Raw genomic sequence first — 18,842 nt, 5'->3', positions numbered from 1 at the left:
GGCCCTTCCTTGTGTATTACTAACAACTGTTGCCACTTTGAAGTCTGTCAGCCCCTTTGTTGACCTACATTCAGTATGTATATATAGAAAGCAGCTCCGCAAACTCACCAGAGTGAACGGAGAAGCAGCAATGAAAGGCCGACTGTCAAAACGGCCAGGAGACGTGTACACATAGATAAGAGGCGTCCTCCCATAGTAGTATTAATGCATTACTAATAGCTTTTTTTTTTATTTAATACAACCCGTCACTATATGGATGTTTCCTATCACTTGCTGTCAACTAATCGACAAAAAGTGAAGTGTCAGAAATCTGAGGCTAGCCTCTGAATTTATGCCAAGTAAAAAGTCTCTACCCCCTTTAAACTTCCTGTATGAACATACCCCTATTGTATAGCAATGAGTAAGGGCCCTATTACACGGGACGATTATCGGGCGAAAAATAGTTATATCGTTCGAATTTAAATGATTATCGTTCTGTGTATTTGCAGACAACAATCGAAAAATCGTTCAACTGTCGTTGATAGTTGATTTAGATCTGAACCTAAAATTATAGTTCGCTGTAATTCGACATTCATTTGCTCAAGTTCTGCAGTTTTTCACTAAGCGTTCAGCGTAATTGCACATTATTGTTTTGCTGGGATCAGAAGGAATAAACGATCATAGTAATGATCTCAATAACGATCACAGTAACGATGGTATCTATCGACAATCGTTCTGTGTAATGTGGTGAATGTTTATCGTTAACCTGAAATCAATCTTGTTTATGATAGCTTATCATTAAAAATCGCTTTGTGTAATAGGACCCTAAGGATACAGCCATTTGAGAAAAGGAACGGTAACATCCAGCTGCCACTATGCATAGCAGGACAGGGACAATGCAGAGTTCTAAGAAAAGATTGTTGGAGAATCCATTTACCAAAACTGAGGACAAGTTCTCTTTCAAAGATACAAGATAGATTTGTAAAGCATCTGGGAATGCTACATGACCTGCAGAGCATTGTGCTCCACCAGATCAGATGAAATGGGCAGCATCAGGTCAGATACATGTGGCCTAGATGCATAAGCCAACCAATAGCCGATCTAAACTTTGGCCCATATTAGTGAGAAATGCGCTCGGTTACAGAGTCTTTACAATGCACGATCAGTCACGCAGCCGGGCTGTAGAAATGATCTTGCAGTCACCTGTCAGCAGAAAGATGTCCGACAAGTGTCACCCCAATAACCCATGCATATAGTGGAGATATCCATTGGCAACACTGCGTTCTAGACAGGGATTCTGTCTGGTGCCAGATTTCACATACAATGACATAATATACCATCCCAGTTAAGATACAATAGTAATAACGCACAGCGAGATGCTGATCTCCCGCTGCTTCTGCTTTCCACACCAGTGACAGCTTCTATGCTTGATCTGGGAATATAAACATTCAGCTTTTTGATAAGAGCGAAAAAAACAAACAAAAAAAAAACTGGACGACAATAGTCTGACAGCTCCGGCATTCATCCACTAGGTACAGCAGACAATGGTCATTCCTCAAGGTTGCTCTTCAAAACCATCCTCTATGGGCCGACGTCTGCCTGGCAGAAGAAACGTCACGTTTTGCCTTATTCCTTGGGACAATAAGAACTCCTTTCCTGGGCCTTGACACAAGGTTGAGAAAACGAGATTCCTAAGCACAGGGAGGAGGAAGCCCGAGAGAGAGAGAGGGAGCTAAAAAGCAATAGGAATAAATGAGCTGCTGGCATCCGCTGCTGGGACTGGCACTAAATCACAGCTCAAGCAACGTATTGTAAGTGAAGGGTCCTATTGTTCACCATCAATAGTGCCCCAGTCACTAGAGCGGTCAAGGAGGTGACACAATAGACGCTCCTTTGCTTTAACAAGCCACTGTTCTAATAATAAATGAAGCGGCCAGGAGTCCCGGCTGATGCCAAGAAGCTGTGAATGCTAATGAAACCCAATGCCAGTCACAGACGCAACAACATCTTCTATACAGCTACTTTACCTCCAGAAGGATTACAAGACAGGTAGATGCCGGAAATCCACTCCACACAGAGGCACTGGAGCGTGAAGGTTTCTTGTATAAGAGAAGATCCTGGCGAATTCAAGAACAAGATGGAAAGTTCAATGCTCGGCAGAACTTATCCTCCGTTCATAAATAAAATATAGAATTTTAGAACGCAGATTTCAGGGGTATAGTGTGCAGATTCAGGGGGAAATCACATGAGACAGACATTGCTGTGAATGTCATAAGCCTGCCGTGTGTGAATTCATGTTTACAGTGAGACTGCCTATTGGATTATCACTCATTGCACACACGCATTAAGGGTCAAGCACGTCAGAGTATAAATAAAGCGCTAAGGCCCCATTCACATGACACTTCTGTCTGCTCTCATGAAGTATACAGTCATGTAGCCATGGGCCTGTGTATACACTGTATATATCGGCAGATCAGGCTGGGGAAAATTAGTGCACTTGGGGTGGTAGCCCTTAACCCAGTGCACCAAAACTATTTATTTGCATATGGATTATACTCTTAAAAGGGGAACTATCAGCAAGTTAGAAGAATCTAACCTGCTGATATGTCCCTACTACACAGGAGACACCAAGAGGGGTGGAGAGGCCAGTGGCGGATTAGATTAGTCTAAGCCGCTGATAGTTTCCCTTTATTATTGCGGATATGGTGCTAATGATGGAATTACAGCAGGTTAGCCATTACTATTCTTCTCCCTCAAGCAGCCCATATACATTGGGTCACATCTTTATTATGTTACTGATTCATTTCCATTTCGGAGTATACATACTAAATCTGGCATCTTCCTCTAGTTGGGGGATGAATTATAGAGAGCTGTGCAGAGTTTTATGCCTGTCTATGCTGTAATAAACAGCAGTGTGTAAATAAGCTCTGTGTACAAGTATAAGCCCTGCTGTGTCGGCAGACCGGGCATAAACAGCCGCACAGCTATGGCTGCCAGCAAGCGTTACACTGAACAGTGGTCAAAATCACTTGGGGTCTGCCAAATGTTCAATTTCTATAGGGATCTTATTCAACGTGGGGATGATTCCTGGTTGATGCACATAGTATATTATAATGGACGGTGCGAGAACATGATTTGCACAGGGGACACTCAGTTTCTTGTGATCAAGGTCCCAGAACTCAGACTTCGCATTTAGATAGATGTCTGTGCTCCCTTACTATGGCAACCTGTTTTTACCTGCAGAATTAGCATTTTCAGATGATCACCCCTTATTGTTCTAGAATTACTTTTAAGAGGATAACATAATTCTCTGCTACACTTAAAGAGTCACTGTCGTATTTTTTTTTTTTTGCAGAAATCAATAGTTCAGGCGATTTTAAGAAACTTTGTAATTGGGTTTATTAGCCAAATCTGCCATTATCTGCATGTAAAAAGCCTTTTCCCAGGTCCCCCCCTCCTTCCTCTTTTTCATCCACTCTGAAAAATCTGAAAATTGTGACTTGTTGCAGGAGTCGTCCCCTGTCTGCTCTAGGGAGAGGGGAGGGGGGGAGGAGGAAGGAGGGAGTTAGCCGGCAGCAGAAAGCAGATAACAGAGGATTACAGGCACGGAGCTGGGTGACAGCTGTAATCCGAGCTCAGACAGGTCAGTGGTGACTGTCACAGGAGATATCCCGTGAGGTATTTGTAGATTAACTCTTTGTTGTCCTGTTTTGGCCTTTTCTTTAGCTCTCTCCATAGGAGAACAATGAAGACAGGGGGGAGAGCTTCAAACTGATTTTTAATGATAAAAATGCATTTTTCGGATAATAAACCCAATTACAAAGTTTCTTAAAATCGCCTGGACTATTGATTTCTGCAAAAAAAAATTTCACGACAGTGACACTTTAAGCTAAGAAAATATTTGCCAGCAATTACAATAATTTCCTTTGTTTAATCGCCATGGAGAGTTTCATGAGGCCAGTATGTTCATTGGTTGTGCGAGTTGTACATTTGCTATGATGCAAGTTAGAAGAGGAGTTGTGTATCTCCTTGAGGAGACTGCCAAGGTGGGGTACGGGAAATGCTCCATGGGAAAGTATACCGAGTGGCCGTCCACTCAAAAGCTTGCTCCTTACTGCCACCTATTGGAGACATCACCCCTTCACATTAATGATCAGCTAGTTGATTCTACGCCAGGTCAGGATGTCTCCAGAGACCAAAACAAATTACATGATTACAGCTACACGTGCACTGCATACACAACGTAAACATCTCACCTCCCACAGGGAAGCAGCAATTGGGTCAGATCTGGGCGACAGTCTTACTACCCTCACTACATGTGTATGTGGTTCTGTAACGCAACATAAAGAACAAAGTTTTGCATTGGGGATAGATATCAGAATATTGTAGGCTGGAAACAAAGTGATTTTTTTTGCCTCAACCATGGTCAAAGTAGATAGTCACCTGGATTCGTAACCTCATATTACCATGAGGTCAGTCATTAAATCCTATGTCAGGCCTTATACCCATGGTACTAAAGTAAAGTTCATGTGAATTAAGCCTTAGACACCCAAGACTATAAAATCAGCAGTTACTTAACACCATTTTGAAATAAGACCTCCCAATCACATTCAATATCAATATAAAATTATATACATTTTATCCCTTTTATTTCTTTTCAGCAATCTGCACTTCTTAGCAGAGAAACCAATGTCAGAGCTTATATACCATATTTTCCAGAAGTTCATGTGCGCACAAACCCGAACCATCAGTATTTGAATTCTACCGCAAGTGACTGCATCAAACTTTCAAATTCTTCGGGTTCGTGCAAACCCTAACTTTCAGCAGGTTCGCTCATCTATTATAATAAAAAAATAATGGATACAGGCAGACATGTATACTTGCCATTGATTACCAATTTTCAGCGACGTGGCTTTATTATAGTGGTACAGGCCCCGCTAATAATCCCCACATGACCTCTTCTCATCAGCTATGGGCCAGCCGGTGGCCGGCAGTCACAATGCCTCCCCAACTTAAAGTCTTCAAAATAAACGGGTAACGAAGATGGTCAGAAGAGCCGCAACATCACTGCCAGCAGGACCCAAACAGCACCATACTACTGGAATGGAGCTGCATTGCTGGTAAGTATGGTAAGTATTCATATCAGCCAGAAGCAGGGGAGGAAATAAAAAATAAAATAAAGTGCACTGCTTCTTTAATAGCAGAAGTGTCTACAAGTTTGTCATGTGTTAATAAACCCTGAGGCTATATACATATACGCCTATTTTTCGTCAGTAACTGTTTTTCTGTTGAATTTCAGCTGTAAGAAGCAGCAACATATTCCTAACTCCAAACCTGTTATGTGCACTTTATTCATGCATTATGTTGCATAACTTTGCTCGCAAGTTTTGCTTAACTGGTAAGCTAAGCCTTGTTCTGTGAAACATACATGCTAAAAAAGTGTTCTTAAGCAAAAGATGTATTAAAAAAAAATATATATATATTTTTGCTTTCAGGTATTTTTTTCAGGAGTTTTTAATACATGTAGAAAGCAACCAGAAGCCCATCATGCCCAGATATCCTGGTAGTCAGAGCATGGTGAGAGTTGTATTTCTGAGACAGGCTGAACAAGGCTGTACGGTATACACCTGGGTACTACGACCCTTTCAGACATATGAACCCATCATATCAGCAAGGTGATTCTCCTACACCAGGCAATAAACTGGACTTTAATAATCTGCAACACCTGGCAGCGGCAATAAAATGCGGCAATATGAGCACATGCCTTATGGCATCCAAGTTTCCGATGTAGCGGCCCATAAGCTTTTATACATATTGTCAAAAGGCTACACATTAGTCCAGCAATAAACCATCAATAAGCTGGCTAACAGATCCGACCAGTCCAGGGCAAGATCACACTGGTTTCATCCAACCTGGTAACCACCACAATATGATCAGCCACTGGGATATTTTATACCAGTGATAGGATAAGAAACCTTTGGCCCTCCAGCCAGTGGCGTAGCTACCATAGAGGAAGGCCAGGCAGCTGCTATGGGGCCCGTGCTGCTGCCCCCCCCAAAGATTACCTACATGCTGCAGCACAAAAACAGGTAAAAAAAAAAAATCAGAAGACAATGAGCTCTCTGCTTCACTGCTCATGCACTGATAACCCCTGACCTCAAAGCTTGCAGCAGGGAAATCTGAGGTCAGGGCTTATCAGTGCACGAGCAGTGAAGCAGAGAGCTCATTGTCTTCTGCTTTTTAACCCGTTTTTGTGCTGCAGCATGTAAGTGAACTTTGTGGGTCACTTACACACTGCAGTACATAAGGGGTTAAGCAGAAGGTAGCCTTCGGCTCTGGCTGTCCAGGCGTGATGGGAATTATAGTTTAGCAACCGCTGGAGGGCCGAAGGTTCCCCATCCGTGTCTTATACTGTAGCAGAGATGGCACAGTGTGCACCTGGTCTTACAGCAGCAGAATGATATTTTGCACGTACATCAAGTTTTTTTTTTATTTCACATCGAGCTCCAGAGGAAGAAATGCAAATCAAGAGCAGATTGAAAGCAGCGGAAAGTTCATTGGTTCTCAGTCACTTCTATTACAAATCAGGGCTAATGGACCTTTTATGTTTTACTTACTGCATCTCCAATGATTTCACTTCATATAATCCTCCCATCATGTTCAAAAGTGGATATTTTATATACCATTAAAAAAGGCATTATACATTGAAAGCAAAGCCTTTATGCCAATTGTGAAGGGATAATCGCTCCGCCGCTTTCTCTAGGCAGCTGCGATATTCTGGGATTCCCAGACACCCAGCCATCCCTATTGTCTCTGCAGTATATATGGATCACATAGGTGCTTATGCAAAGGAGCAGATTCCAGCTTTTATTACGTTGTTATGGGGTCCTGTGCACCAGGTTGGATAAATCCCGAATGTTTCTTAAAAGGAACTAATCACCAAAAAAAAAACTAGTTAGACCGAAAGAAACTCCCAGGTGACTACATGGAAGAAATTGGCATACAGCGCGGGAATTGATAAGTGTGTTTTCTCTGTATACCTGGCAGGCAGCCAGGCTATACACATACGTTTGGGATATATTAGGGTGCGTTCACACGTACAGCATCCGCAGAAGATTTGATTTACTTTGAATCTGCGACTTCAAATCTGCTACAAATCTTGTACGTGTGAATGCACCCTTACAGTGGATTAAAGGGGTACTCCTATTATTTCCACTCTGACACACTGGTCTCTCTGCTGCCACCTCTGTCCATGACAGGAACTGTCCAGAGCAGGAGGGGTTTTCTAAGGGGATTTGGACAGAGGTGGCAGCAGAGAGAGCAGTGTGTCAGAGTGGAAATAATAGGAGTACCCCTTTAATCCACTGTAAGGGTGCATTCACACGTACAAGATTTGTAGCAGATTTGAAGTCGCAGATTCAAAGTAAATCAAATCTTCTGCGGATGCTGTACGTGTGAACGCACCCTAATATACCCCAAACGTATGTGTATAGCCTGGCTGCCTGCCAGGTATACAGAGAAAACACACTTATCAATTCCTGCGCTGTATGCCAATTTCTTCCATGTAGTCACCTGGGAGTTTCTTTCGGTCTAACTAGTCCCGGAGCTGGGTTTCACTGTAGTCATACCTCTATGGGCTCTGTCATGCAATCGCCATCAGGTGGGTCTAGCAGTGCCGCTGCCTCTTATCTCTGTACTTCGCATGTCTGATGGCAGAATGAGTCTGAGGCAGTCTCAGACATCCACAGTACAGCAGAGATGGACACAGCTGTACTGTGCACATCTGCCAGACGCAGCTACGCACTGCTAGACCTGTCCGCCTGATGGCAATCCTATGACTGAGCCAAAGAGGTGGAATTACAGCGAAACCCAGCCCTGGGACTGACTAGTCACAGCAAATAAAACGTCCAGAAGACTACATTGAACAAATTAAAGTTTGTTATAGGTGTATTACCGTTGATAAATTGCGCTATACCCGTGTAGGTGATCAGTGCACACTTGGAAAAAAAAAAACGCAAAAGTTTAAGCAAACTAGTATCCAAAAGTTATACAGGTTTGTAACTTTTTAAAAATCTCAAGTGTTCAGATACCTACAGTTAGGGCTGGGCGATATTGGCCTAAATTATTATCGCGGTTAATCGTACATAAAGCCGCGGTAACGATAACTGAGCGATAATTATGACACGCCCCTTTTGCAAGCCACACCCACTTGACCGTGCAAACCTGGTGATACTTTTTTTTATACTCTTATTAAAAAAAGTAACTCACTGAGCAGCAACACAAGGCTGGGCCATATAGGCTATTGTCATTATTATTTGTCATTATTAGGGGTCTCAGCAGAGACCTGGATGTGTATATACAGGTATACAGCCATTACAGGATATGTATACACAGGTATACAGCTATGTACATAGTACAGTATCTGTATATACAGCTATGTACACACTACAGGACGTTTATATACAGGTATACAGCAACATAGCTGTATACATGTCCTGTACTGTGTACATAGCCCTATACCAGTATATATACATCCGGTAGTGTGTACATCGCTGTATACCTTTTATATACATGTTCTGTAGTGTGTACATAGCTGTATACCTTTAATATACATGTTCTGTAGTGTGCACATAGCTGTATACCTGTATATACACATCCTGTAGTGTTTACGTAGCTGTATACTCAAATATGCAAGTCCTGTAGTGGCAGTATTATTTATGTATTTATGCACACACACTACAAGATATGTATATACAGGTATACAGCTATGCAGATTTTCCATTAATAACTCATGCACACTCAGCTAAGCTGAGCATTCATATGTATTATAGAATTACAAGAAATAGTTAGGGGGATCTGGGCAGAAGGGGGGGGGGGGGGGGGGGAGCGCAGCAGCGGGATCTAGGGCCGCAGTGCAGATCCCCGATCCCGCTATTCAGCTCCAGCACCCGCAGGGACACCATCACATGATCCTGCGGTCTCCTCCTCCAGAGACCGGGATCTGCCTGTATGAACGTCCGACGGGGCCACAAGCGTACCAATGCTGAGTGGGTTACAATGGGAGGAGGAGATACAGCTTATGTACCCCCGGCCGCTCACTCCCGGGTATGTGGAGCGGGTCAGCGCCTGTCCGGCTGGGGAGGTTATAGGCTGGTGCAGGATTGCAGGGCGCAGGGGCCGTTGGGGGGCGCTCTGTCAGGCATGGCGGGACGGCAAGTGCTATGACACATACAGCACACTGTGCAGCACTGAAATACCGCAAATACCGTCCTGGCGCAGTTGAGGTCGGTTTACTGACGCCAGAGACGGTATCGGTATTTTCACGGTATACCGCCCAGCCCTACCTACAGTAGCTGCTGCTGTATGTCCTGCAGGTAGTGGTGTATTCTCAGTCTGACAGTGCTCTCTGCTGCCATCTGTGCCCATGCCAGGAACTGTCCAGAGCAGGAAAAGTTTTCTAGGAGGATTTGCTCCTGCTCTGAACAGTTCCTGTCACAGAGAGAGGTGGCAGCAGAGCACACTGTCAGACTAAAGAAAACACCACTTCCTGCAGGACATACAGCAGGTGATAAGTACTGGATATTTTTTTAAAGAATTTACTAAATATGTATTACTTTCTGACACCAGTTGATTAACTTTCCTTCAGAGTACCCCTTTATGCATGGATCAGCAGCTTGTGTAAATAACCAGCTAGGTATAATAACACATCTATACAAGGTGCTGTCACCAATCTATACTAAGAACTCTGTCACTTGTATATTTCACTGCTGCTTAGTTTTCTACAGAGACCACCGAGCACAGCCCCAACCTAACGCACAAAATAGTAATCTTTGAAGTATTTGAACAAAATTTGTGAATCCTTGGTATAGTATACGAAAAAGTCTGCTCCCCCCTACAGAGACAGCCCCACTTCTGTCCAGGGACCATGTCTGGTACTGCAGCTCAGCCTCTGGGGGGTGAAGACCTGCTCTTGTGATCCCGGATAACTAATATGATGTAAACTAGATCCCAATGCAGAGAACACAGGGGAAATGAACATTTATTCATGGGATTTAATCCTATAATTTCATCAGCGTCTATACTATAGACATACGACAGTCCATGACATACAGCTGGCGCTGCCACTGCTGCCCAGAACAGACATAACCACAGGGGAAATTATACAAATACTATCTAGGTCACTTGTCTTCATCCTAATATAATGTGATTTACTCCTTAACCGCTTCATTGCTGCATTGATAACTTATCACACCACAACAATGGGGACATAAAGCGGCTGTACCCGCCCATCTTTACATCGCTGCTACCAGTGTGTGATGAATAAAGGGGTACTCTGGCAAAAAAATAATAAATTGATTCAAATCAGAAAATATAAATGTAATTTACTTCTATTTAAAAATCTCAAGTCTTCCAGTACTTATCAGCTGCTGTATGTCCTGCAGTAAGTGGTGTTTTCTTTTCAGTCTTACAAAGTGCTCTCTGCTGCCACCTCTGTCCGAGACAGGAACTGTGCAGAGCAGTAGCAAATCCCCACAGAAAACCTCTCCTGCTCTGGACAGTTCCTGTCTCGGACAGAGGTGGCAGCCGAGAGCACTGTGTCAGACTGAAAAGAAAAAAACACACTACCTGCAGGGCATACAGCAGCTAAGTACTTGAGAATTTTAAATAGAAGTAAATTACAAATCTATATAGCTTTCTGAAACCAGTTTTAAAAGAAAGATTTGCCGGAGTACCCCTTTAAGTATTGGAGAATAGCCCCATAAGCATAGCACAGAAGCTAGTATAAGGTCAGAGGTATAGTCAGGCTAGGTCCACATCTGCTGAATGTGCAACATGTGGATTTGGTTGCCGTTCACCATGGATTCTTAGGAAGCGGCGTTCCGCCCGGAAACCATAAGGACAGACGTGGCGGGGGATTGCATGCATTTACAAATCAATGTGTTTAACAAGAACGAGTTGTACATGTCCCTAATGCATCAGACATGTTTATCTACGACACAAAAGCTGCTGATGGTGTCTGATCAATCCCGTAAAACCTCCCAGGTGGAATAAGCAGGCGCGCACTATTTGTACTGTACAGATTGCTGCTGTTGGGCACGCTTCATTGTGTTGCCACATAAGTTTTACACCTTTGTCGAGCGTGACAATTCACAGGTACAGGATGCTGGGGCGCTGAACACATCTATACTTATTAGATCCTGAATATCACAACCCCATTAGCCATGTGTAAGGTGCCACCTGCAGATTATCCTCCAAGCGTCTACATCACTGAAGAGATGAAAGTGCTGGAGACAGTATAGTTCTCCTGCGTATAGACTGGTATAGAGTCGCTGTGTCAGATCAGCACAATACCATCTACAACACAGCAAATAGAGGGGAACTAAGAGGTGTCATCATACCAGAGCTGGCACAGGAGTCCCCCATGGTTTGGGGTTATAAAGCACAGGTGGCAAACTCACAACTCACAGATGCTGCAGGGTCAGCAATGCCTCCTTGACAGTCAAGCACAGTATAGAGCAGACAGATTCAGCCCCAAATTGCAGTAGATCCAGAAGGTGCCTCAGCTACTGTACATGGTACAAACCCCGGGTGTGCAGGACTTTTCAATGAACCACTTAAGAGTGTGTTCACACAACAGATCCGCAACGGATCCCTGCCCTGTACACACTATGGGCAGACAAACGAGCAGCAGGATGTACAGGTTATCCAGCAAAAATCACTTTCAAGTGAACAGGTTTCAAAAAGTTATATAGATTCCTATACTCAGCTGCTGTATGTCCTGCAGGAAATCTTTTCTTTTCAGTTTGACATAGTGCTCTGTGCTGCCACCTCTGTCCGACACAGGAACCGTCCCAAGCAGGAGAGGTTTTCTATGGAAATTTGCTATTGCTCTGGACAGTTCCTGTCTCGGACAGAGGTGGCAGCAAAGAGCACTGTGTCAGAATGAAAAAGAACACATTTCCTGCAGGACATACAGCAGCTGAAAAGTATGGAAAGACTTATTTTTAAATAGAAGTAAAATTACAAATCTGTAACTTTCTGAAAACAAAAAAAGATTTTCACTGGTTAAGAGCTACAAACCAATCTCCGCTTCCACAAGTTATTGAGTAATGTCTGATAGGTGTCAGCACCATCTCTCCAGGGAGATAACCAGGATTCCAGAAACCACCAAGCTTGCTATGTTGCACAGGTAGTGAATGGGAGTTACAGAAACTACATAGACTAACAGGCCTTGGTGCTTCTATAATACTAGCAACCTCACCATGTAGGACTGGGCTCAGGAGTCCCAGTACCGGAGATATATATGACCCTACCCCTATCAGTGAGATGGGGAATCTTCAGCCCTCCAACTACAACTCCCATCATGCCTGGACAGAAAGCTTTGGTTGTCCAGGCATGACAGGAACTGGAGGTCTGCAATTCCTGTGTCACTTTTACAGTATATCCTGTGTATATACACCCAGTACAGTAAAGCCACAAAAATGGCACACACGACTTCTACGATAATCTTTGTACAATTGCCGTCTTTACCAGAAGACCTTAATCCGCCAGCATTTTACTAAAGTATTTGCATCATTACGTTAAACTTGGATGACTTCATCAAAGCCTCTAATAGGATCCACACTAGTCCCTTATAGCCCTGACAGCTGACGGAGAGAAGATGCTCCTAAACATTCCTCAAGAGGCCGGAAGATAAGGAACTCCTCCGCCCAACAAGGAAAACAAGCAGGATAATGGAGGCTTCTCTAGTCCTGTACAAGTCTCAAGTGAATGGTCAGCAGCCAACACTGAACTTTGAGAAGACTTCACCATGTACATGGCCGGCAAATCAGACTGAAACCACTAGAAAATCTTCACAGCTCCTGCCAGGGGCATGGATCACTCCAACCCAGGCTAAACCAGACCACCATTATAAACCAATGGAGCCTTTAGGGGATGACTTGTCATTTGGGAAAAGCAAGTGTCACAATAAGAATCAGACAGCATGAGAACGTGGGACGTGATAGTAAACAGGTTTCACCCACTGGGATTTCATCACGTATGGTTGGTGCCAGGGCTTCTAACATATCATCTAGTAATTTTACATATTCATAACTAAAAGTAGGAAATATGGCACCTCCTACGTACAGTATATTAATGCGGAGTGAGCAGTATTTATTGCTTTATCCTAGATCTACGACGAGGCTAAAAAGTCACCAAAACACAATCAATAAAACAGGTAATAGGCACCTGGTCAATGGTTACCCTGCAGTATTATGGAAGAGATAGACAAGCCAGCCATGGATACTAGGTACTGTGCGTGTCCCACACATATTGGTAATTTGATTTAAAAAAAAAAATTTCAATTTTCCCCTTTTCCTTCTTCTGGGCTTCTGAAGTTTATCTGCAGTATGTATCCACATCTACAGACCCCTTTATAGTAGATACAAGGTGTGTGGATCAACTACTAGTCATACAATGTAACTTGTAATGCAAGTGAAACATTTATTTTCTCCTCAGTCTTAATGGATACACGTTAACACCTATCTTGGGCAAAAGAATGAAATCTGAAATGCTTAGTACGACAGAAGGTGACCCAGGATCCATGGTACCTGCAACACCACTTACACAATGCATGGCTAGGTATAATGTATGCCAGCTCTCTGACGTTAAGAGACACCAACCTGCACCCTGGATTTTCAATGTATTTTCTATACAGAATGAGAGACGTCACTTACAGCCATTTATATGAAACACGCAGTGGACAGAAATATTATAGTTTTCATTCTGGATTTTTCCAGCTGCAAGCGGATGAGATCTGACCAGTCTCCTGAAAACTAACCCACAATGCCGGCTTCTAAACTCCCAATCCTGTTGCTGCAGAACTCCCCTCCTGACTCCCATAGCCGGAGAAGGAACATTATGTATTGCTGCGGACAGGCAGCTAAACCCTAAAAAAGCAGCAGTGAATCTCTACCAAAACTCCCATCATTTGTCACTGGTTTCTCTTATGAACATGTAAGTAACAAGTCCGTCCCATGAACATGAACCACTGGATCCAGTGCATGTTTTGGCTCTGAAACACATCAGACTGCACGTGTGATTGTAACCTCGGGGGCCCTTGTGCTGGTTTGATCCATTTATTTTAAGCTCAAACTAGAAGGGGATTATAAAAAAATAAAAAAATTGTCCCTATACAATTTTGCTCTCTCAAGATATAAAGCCTATCACAGAGCCCGTCTACAATGACCCTGTACCTGTTGTGCACTGCAGGTTGTGATGGTGTAAGTTATAAGCAGATACATTACACTAGATTCCATAAAGCAGCAGAAGGGTTACAGTCTATTCCCAGGGGGTAGGGTGAGCCTCCCCAACCCTGTACAAGAATTAACCCCTACAGGCCTCTAGTGTCAGCGATCACTCTAGTAAACTCAGCGATGCTTACACCACAAAACTCACAGAAACGGCACTGCTCAACCAAACATTTCTTCCGCAACGTGGGAGGCAGAAGGCTGAGAGTCGGGTTCAGGCACAACTTTTGAAAAGTAAAAGCACTCGATTACAGACTGCAGCTCTAGTGTATAGATGTAGCAGAGCTGAATGGGTTATTTACCTGCGCTGTGGCTGAACGGCAACACCCAACTAACCAGTGAGAAGAGAAGACTTTCACATCACTTCTTAGAGGTCTGTGATGTGTAGAAGGGTTTGTGCTGTTCTAGTGTAAGGCGGCCGGGGATGATGGGAGGGAATATCTATGGGGAAAGTGCGAGACACCACATTGGACTCTTTGCAGCAGTTGCAAAGTCGCTTTCTGTCCTGTAGAGGAACATAATTTGAGACATTGCCAGCCCTTAAAGGGGTACTACAGTTATTTATATTTTTCCCCCAAAAAACAGCTACTGTGAGAAGTTATATAGATTTGTAATTTGCTTCCATTTCAAAATCTTTATCAGCTGCTGTATGTCCTGCAGGAAGTGGTGTATTTTCTCCAGTCTGACAGTGCTCTCTGCTGCCACCTCTGTCCATGTCAGAAACTGTCAAGAGGAGAGGTTTTCTATGGGATTTGCTCCTGCTCTGGACAGTTCCTGTCACGGACAGAGGTGGCAGCAGAGAGCACTGTGTCAGAAAGAAAATACAGCAGCTGATAAATACTTAAGATTTTGAAATGGAAGCAAATTAAAAATCTATAAGTATTTATCAGCTGCTGTATGTCCTGCAGGAAGTGGTGTATTTTCTCTTTCTGACAGTGCTCTCTGCAGCCACCTCTGTCCATGTCAGGAACTGTCCACAGCCATAGCAAACACCCATAGAAAACCTCTCCTCTTGACAGTTTCTGACATGGACAGAGATGGCAGCAGAGAGCACTGTGTCAGAGTGGAAAGAATACACAACTTCTGATAAGTACTGGAAGAATGGAGATTTTGAAATTGGAGCAAGTTACAAATCTGTATAACTTTGACACTAGCTGATTTGAAAGTTTTTTTTTTCTCTCTCATTGGAGTACCTTTAAGACCTCAGAGAACACGCCATTCCAGAAAGACCACTTCCCACTATAGCTTCAGTGTGGAAACAACTACTGGGAGGGGGTGCAGTCAGCACTGTGTTTCTATCCAGGTGTACAGTGAGACCTCTAAATAACATAGCTGGCTTCCTGCCTATGGGGGTCTTAGGGAGATGTGGCCCTTGCGTCGTATTGCAGCTCAGTTCTATTGAAGTGGATGGTGGAGTTGTAATACCACACACAACCTGAAGACAGGGGTGGCACTGTTTTTTGGAAGGTCTTCTGTTCTCCTGGATGATGCATATTTCCATTAGCGACGATATCATCCCAATAATCCCAGATAACTATACACATATTAACCATTGGGATCTAGCATCAAACACAGTGGCTGCACAACTACAACTCCCAGCATGCCCTCATGCTGGGAGTTGTAGTTTTGCAGCAACTGGAGAGCCACTAGTGCAAACTATCCTGTAAGGTCTTATCAGCAACAAGCATCCTATAGAGATGTAGGAGTGTGACAGGTCGCACAGCCATCACTCATCTGATAACCCAGCCCCATCCATCACCTGTCATATCACACACTGACAGGGATCACATCTTCTCCCCACACCTATACACCAGTCGTGCAGTCCTATGTAAGACCATTTCTGTACGACCGGCACCGGGGGGAGGAGGGGGGGGGACACATGCCATAGACACAGGAGTTTTAGGAAGCATCCCAGTTAACAAGAGGCTGATGCTGCAGATTTATCACACATTTCCCGGCTACTAGAATGGAGATGTTATAATCTGCAGCATACACATCATGTGTGAACATAGCCCGAGGACGTGCTAAAAAGCCATGCAGGTGTGGCTGCAGGTCCCATGCTGATTTCCGCACAGTTCTGCATGAAAACCATTGACTTAAATGGAAATTCCACCGTGCCACAAACAGTAAATATAATAATATATTAACATGGGGAGAGAGGAGACATTGTCACTCCCACTAAAGCTCAGGTTCTTACAGAGATTTTCTTTCACTCTTAATTGTCAAGTAAACAAATCCAAAGAGGTCAGGCTACAATTATGACAGCAAAACTACAACTCCCAGCATGCCCTGAGGCTCACCTGCTAACTACAACTCATGACATGTCCCAACAACCCAGTGGCAAAACTGCAACTCCCAGCATGCCCTGATACAGAACTGCAACTCCCAGCATGCCCTGATACAGAACTGCAACTCCCAGCATGCCCTGATACAGAACTACAACTCCCAGCATGCCCTTACAGCTCAGTGAGTTCTTACTAGTTGCAAAGCTACAACTACAACTCCCAGCATGCCCTGAGAGCCCAGTAAGTTCTTACCATTTTCAAAGCTACAACTCCCAGCATGCCCTGATACTACAGCTGTTACAGGGATAGCTTTGTGGCACTCCAATTGTTGCAGAACTACAACTCCCAGCATGCCCTGACAGTTTTGGGCTGTCAGGGCATGCTGGGAGATGTAGTTTTGCAAAAGCTGGAGAGCATCAGGGCATGCTGGGAGTTGTAGTTTTAGCTATGCACCAGGCTGTCAGGGCATGCTGGGAGTTGTAGTTTTAGCTATGCACCAGGCTGTCAGGGCATGCTGGGAGTTGTAGTTTTAGCTATGCACCAGGCTGTCAGGGCATGCTGGGAGTTGTAGTTTTAGCTATGCACCAGGCTGTCAGGGCATGCTGGGAGTTGTAGTTTTAGCTATGCACCAGGCTGTCAGGGCATGCTGGGAGTTGTAGTTTTAGCTATGCACCAGGCTGTCAGGGCATGCTGGGAGTTGTAGTTTTAGCTATGCACCAGGCTGTCAGGGCATGCTGGGAGTTGTAGTTTTAGCTATGCACCAGGCTGTCAGGGCATGCTGGGAGTTGTAGTTTTAGCTATGCACCAGGCTGTCAGGGCATGCTGGGAGTTGTAGTTGTAGCTGTGCACCGGTCTGTCAGGGCATGCTGGGAGTTGTAGTTTTAGCTATGCACCAGGCTGTCAGGGCATGCTGGGAGTTGTAGTTTTAGCTATGCACCAGGCTGTCAGGGCATGCTGGGAGTTGTAGTTTTAGCTATGCACCAGGCTGTCAGGGCATGCTGGGAGTTGTAGTTTTAGCTATGCACCAGGCTGTCAGGGCATGCTGGGAGTTGTAGTTTTAGCTATGCACCAGGCTGTCAGGGCATGCTGGGAGTTGTAGCTCTGCACCGGTCTGTCAGGGCATGCTGGGAGTTGTAGCTCTGCACCGGTCTGTCAGGGCATGCTGGGAGTTGTAGTGCTGCAGGTTGGGGGATCACTGATCGGCACCGGTACATTAGATAATTCCCGCAGCACCGGAGGGTCAGAGATGTCTCCCGGCCGCAGCTCCGGGGACTCCTGTGCGACATCCACTAGTTTGACAAGTGATGCGGACTGTGCGGACTGTGCGGCATTTGATGCATCTGTCGCCTCCGTACAGAGCGCCCGGTGTGCCGGGACTACTACTCACATCATCGAAGAGAGTGCCGACGTTGGCGGTGACCAGCAGGATCCCGGTGCCCGGGGCAGCCGCTTTCCCCGCCATACTGTTCCCGGATCAGCCGCGTCTAGTGCCGAGCAGAGTGCGGAGCGCAGAACATGGACGGGAAGCGGCGGCGGCGGCTCCGGTGTCTCCAGCAGCAGCGGCGGCGGCGCTCAGGGACGGCTCCGGCACATCCCCCGGCCCCTCCAGCGCCTCTAGATCCCCCGGCTGCCCGCAGCAGATGAAGCCATGACGATCCGCCGAGCCCGGCCGAGGAAGTTCCCGCTGCCCGCTGAGGGCTCTCCGTCCGTCCGTCCGTGCGCCGCAGGGTCTCAGTGTCCGGGAGGGAGAGCGGGCAGCACCGTGCGGGAGACTCCGGCTCCTTCAGCCCCTCAGCACCGCTCCTCTACAGCAGAGCTGCCGGGACTGAGCGAGTGGCAGGGGCAGGGGGCGGGGATATAGGAGGGGCTCCGTGACGTCACTACACAGGGACCGCCCCTGCTCTCTTAAAGGCGCAGCGCTGCCACTTCTGGTGGAAAAAAATAAATTAAAAAAATTGATAACAACCAGAGTAAATAAGGGAAAGTGTAATAAACTATATATATATATATATATATATATATATATATATATATAATCTGTACATATATAGCTGTGTTCAAACGTATTATTTGCAACTTTTCCACTTCTCTTTTGAAGCCTGCAGTTTTCAATATTTAAAATAATAAAATAATTTGGAATATGAAATAAAACGTCATCGAGGATCAAGGGAAGAAACTTACTTTAATTCTCTGAGTCCCGTGCGTTAGATGCTTCTAGCCTGCTGATGGTTTCCCTTTAACCATTAAGCCACAGCGGCAGCTCGGTATAGTGTATGTTTGCAGTTGG

At 44.8% G+C, this 18,842-nt stretch overlaps 1 protein-coding gene across 2 annotated transcripts in view; it reads right to left on the bottom strand.

Moving 5' to 3' along the window:
- INPP5A (inositol polyphosphate-5-phosphatase A) overlaps positions 1 to 18,390 on the bottom strand; it is a 265,474-nt gene extending 247,084 nt beyond the window's left edge. For both annotated transcript variants that reach the window (XM_069980070.1, XM_069980069.1), the window contains exon 1: positions 17,943 to 18,390. In XM_069980070.1, the coding sequence (XP_069836171.1) occupies positions 17,943 to 18,017 (75 nt within the window). In that variant the 5' untranslated portion in view covers positions 18,018 to 18,390. The remainder of the gene's footprint in view (positions 1 to 17,942) is intronic.
- Between the last annotated feature and the right edge of the window lie 452 nt (positions 18,391 to 18,842).

Source organism: Dendropsophus ebraccatus, chromosome 8 (assembly GCF_027789765.1).
Source record: "Dendropsophus ebraccatus isolate aDenEbr1 chromosome 8, aDenEbr1.pat, whole genome shotgun sequence".
Taxonomy (NCBI): Eukaryota; Metazoa; Chordata; class Amphibia; order Anura; family Hylidae; genus Dendropsophus; species Dendropsophus ebraccatus.
Note: the sequence above shows the minus strand (reverse complement) of the source record. Positions and strands in the feature narration are given on the sequence as shown.